The following is a 3,075-nucleotide window of genomic DNA, read 5'->3' on the forward strand; positions in this document are numbered from 1 at the left end:
AGATAAGGGACACAAGCAAATTTTGTGACATTCATAATGACTTCGGGCATGGAACGGACGACTGCATACAGCTGAGGCAAGCCATAGAAGAAGCAGTTAGGTCCGGGAAACTAACGCACTTGGTGAAAGGCATACGCAACCCGAAGGTGCCGAAGTAGGTACCCAGACCCGAAGAAAAGAAGCCAGATGCAAACAATGTCATACTAACGGTTGCAGAATGCTTCGCAGTGGAAAAGATAAGAACTTACAAAATGGGGAGAAAGAATGGAGTGATAGATTGGGAAGAGATCTCTTTCCCAGCCTTAGATACCATCACTCCCTCCGACAAACCCGTCACAATCAACGGGCGAATCTTTAAAAGAGAGGTACACCGAGTTTACCTGGATGGTGGTAGCGCATACGACATTATGTATGAGCATTGTTTCGACCAGCTTAGCCCCGCCATTAAAGCTAGCCTGAGTCCACCAAGGGTACCCCTAATCGGATTCTCTGGGGAAAGATGTTGGCCAATCGGAGAAGTTGACCTCGACTTCACCATCGGAGAGCCGCCATTATCCAGAACAGAAACGCTAGATTTCGTAGTAGTTAGAGCCGTCTCGCAGCACAACATCCTGCTAGGAAGGGTGGCCATGATGAAAATGGGGATAATTGCATCTACCATACATCAACTAGTGAAGTTCTACACACCCGAAGGAATTGGTACCCTGGCTTCCACCTATGATCGAGAGAAGGTTATCATGGCAATAAGGGAAACAGAGGAAAGACCAGGAGAATGTATCCTTGAAACCCGAGAAGAAGGGTCGAATGAAGAAAAGATCTCCGTCAACCCTCTGTTCCCCGAGCAACAAGTAGTTATTGGAGGTTCACTACCTCCGAAAACGAAGAAGAAGCTTCGTAAACTACTGCAGGCCAACATTGACATCTTCGCTTGGGAATACAGGGATATGACAGGTATTCCTCGGGTGCTCAGTATCGATGGGACAACCTTCTCTACAGAACACAAGCTCAACGAATATAAACACCTAGAGCCCATACATCAAAAGAAAAGAAACCTTGCCAATGAAAGAGATGAGGCTGCTTGCAAGGAAGTTGAAGAACTGCTCCAGGCTGGTATTATCCGAGAAGCAAAATATCCCACCTGGGTTGCTAACCCCGTCATGGTGAAGAAATCTGACGGAGGGTGGAGAATGTGCGTCGATTTCACAAATATCAACAAAGCTTGCCCCAAGGATTGCTACCCCCTACCGGAGATCGATTGGAAGGTAGAATCCCTAACTGGGTACAAGTACTAGTGCTTCCTCGACGCCTACAAAGGCTACCACCAGATTCAAATGGCCGAAGAAGATGAGGAGAAGACATCGTTCTTCACAAGCAAGGGGATATATTGCTATACGAAAATGCCCTTCGGATTGAAAAACGTCGGAGCTACCTACCAAAGACTGGTGGACAAAGTTTTCCATAAGTAACTAGGGAGAAACCTGGAAGCTTATGTCGATGACATGGTGATTAAGAGTCCCGAAGAAAGCACTTTGCTGACAGACATTCAAGAAACCTTCAACACCCTTCGATCGGTCAACATGAAGTTAAATCCCAAGAAGTGTTCATTCGGGGTAGAGGAAGGAAAGTTCCTAGGGTATTATATCACCAAGAAAGGGATCATAGCAAACCCAGAGAAAATAGACAAGCTCCAACAACTCAAAACCCCAACCACGGTCAAAGAAATGCAGAGTTTAAACGGGAAGCTAGCGTCGTTAAGTCGTTTCCTGTCCAAGGGGGCTGAGAGGCAATTGCCTTTCCTTAAAGTTTTAAAGGGATGCTTGGGAGCGAAGAAAATAACATGGACCAAGGAAGCTGATAGGGCTTTTGTTGATATGAAGGCACACATAGCTAATTTGCCAACACTGACGTCACCTCAGATAGGAGAAACATTGTACCTCTATCTAGCCACGTCCAAGGAATGCATCAGTGCGGTGTTAGTGGCAGAACGCGAAAGGGTACAGGTCCCGATATATTTCGTAAGCCGAGTCCTACAAGGTGCAGAAGTCAACTACCCAGAGCTCGAAAAGCTCACACTTGCTCTGGTTCACACCGCGAGGAAACTACGGAGGTATTTCCAAGCCCACTCTATTATTGTGTTAACTAACAAGCAAATCAGACAGGTTCTTATGAGGCCAGAAAAGTCGGGAAGGATGGCCAAATGGGCCATAGAGCTCGGGGAGCACGACATCGACTTCCAAGCTCGTCATTCATTCAAAGCTCAAGTGCTGGCAGACTTCATGGCAGACACAACAGAAACAAATAAAGAAAACTACTCCACCTTCGCACAAATTATCACTCCGACTATTGAAACGAATGAATGGAAATTGTTCACTGATGGAGCCTCTAGCTCTGATGGCTCGGGGGCAGGACTTATGTTAATTAATCCAGAGGGACAAGAGTTTACTTACGCGCTTCGTTTCGAGTTCAGCACAACTAATAATGAAGCAGAATACGAAGCTCTGCTCGTCGGGCTCAGAATAGCAAAGGAAATGAAAATTGAACATTTGCAAGCCTTCGTAGACTCGCAAATCGTCGCAAACTAAGTCCTGGGTATCTTTGAAGCAAGACAGCCAATCATACAACTCTATCTGTCGAAGGTCAGAGAACTTGTAGAAAGCTTCAGAAGCTTCACAATAGAACACGTGAGGAGAAGTCAAAACAAAAAAGCAGATGCTCTGAGCAAGTTAGCCTCCATCACCTTCGCACACCTGGCAAAGGAAGTGTTGGTTGAAGTGTTAGAAAAAAGATCCATCGAAGCTCAAGAAGTCCACGACCTAATCATCGAAGAAGAAAACACGTGGATGAAGCCACTAAGGGAATATTTGGAGCTCGGAATATTACCTGAAGACAAAAAAGAGGCAAGAAAGATCCGGATCAAGGCACCATCATACAAGATAAGGAACGGAGCTTTATACCGAAAATCTTTCCTCACCCCGTAGCTTCGCTGTGTTGGGCCGAACCAAGCTTCAATAATCATCAGGGAAATGCACGAAGGCATCTGTGGACTCCATGCCGGACCAAGGTTAATAGTGGCAA

General features: G+C 46.0%; 1 protein-coding gene across 1 annotated transcript; it reads left to right on the forward strand.

Annotated features, from left to right (window-relative positions):
• Positions 1–251: 251 nt before the first annotated feature.
• On the forward strand, positions 252–1,292 carry LOC139875398 (uncharacterized). Its single transcript, XM_071862734.1, has one exon. It carries the CDS (start codon positions 252–254, stop codon positions 1,290–1,292), a length of 1,041 nt encoding a protein of 346 aa, XP_071718835.1.
• Positions 1,293–3,075: the final 1,783 nt, after the last annotated feature.

This window comes from Rutidosis leptorrhynchoides, chromosome 11 (assembly GCF_046630445.1).
Source record: "Rutidosis leptorrhynchoides isolate AG116_Rl617_1_P2 chromosome 11, CSIRO_AGI_Rlap_v1, whole genome shotgun sequence".
Lineage (NCBI taxonomy): Eukaryota > Viridiplantae > Streptophyta > Magnoliopsida > Asterales > Asteraceae > Rutidosis > Rutidosis leptorrhynchoides.

Bases quoted from the DNA above. Each gene is read 5' to 3' on its own strand.
- LOC139875398 (XM_071862734.1), top strand. From the start codon at position 252: ATGGGGAGAAAGAATGGAGTGATAGATTGGGAAGAGATCTCTTTCCCA.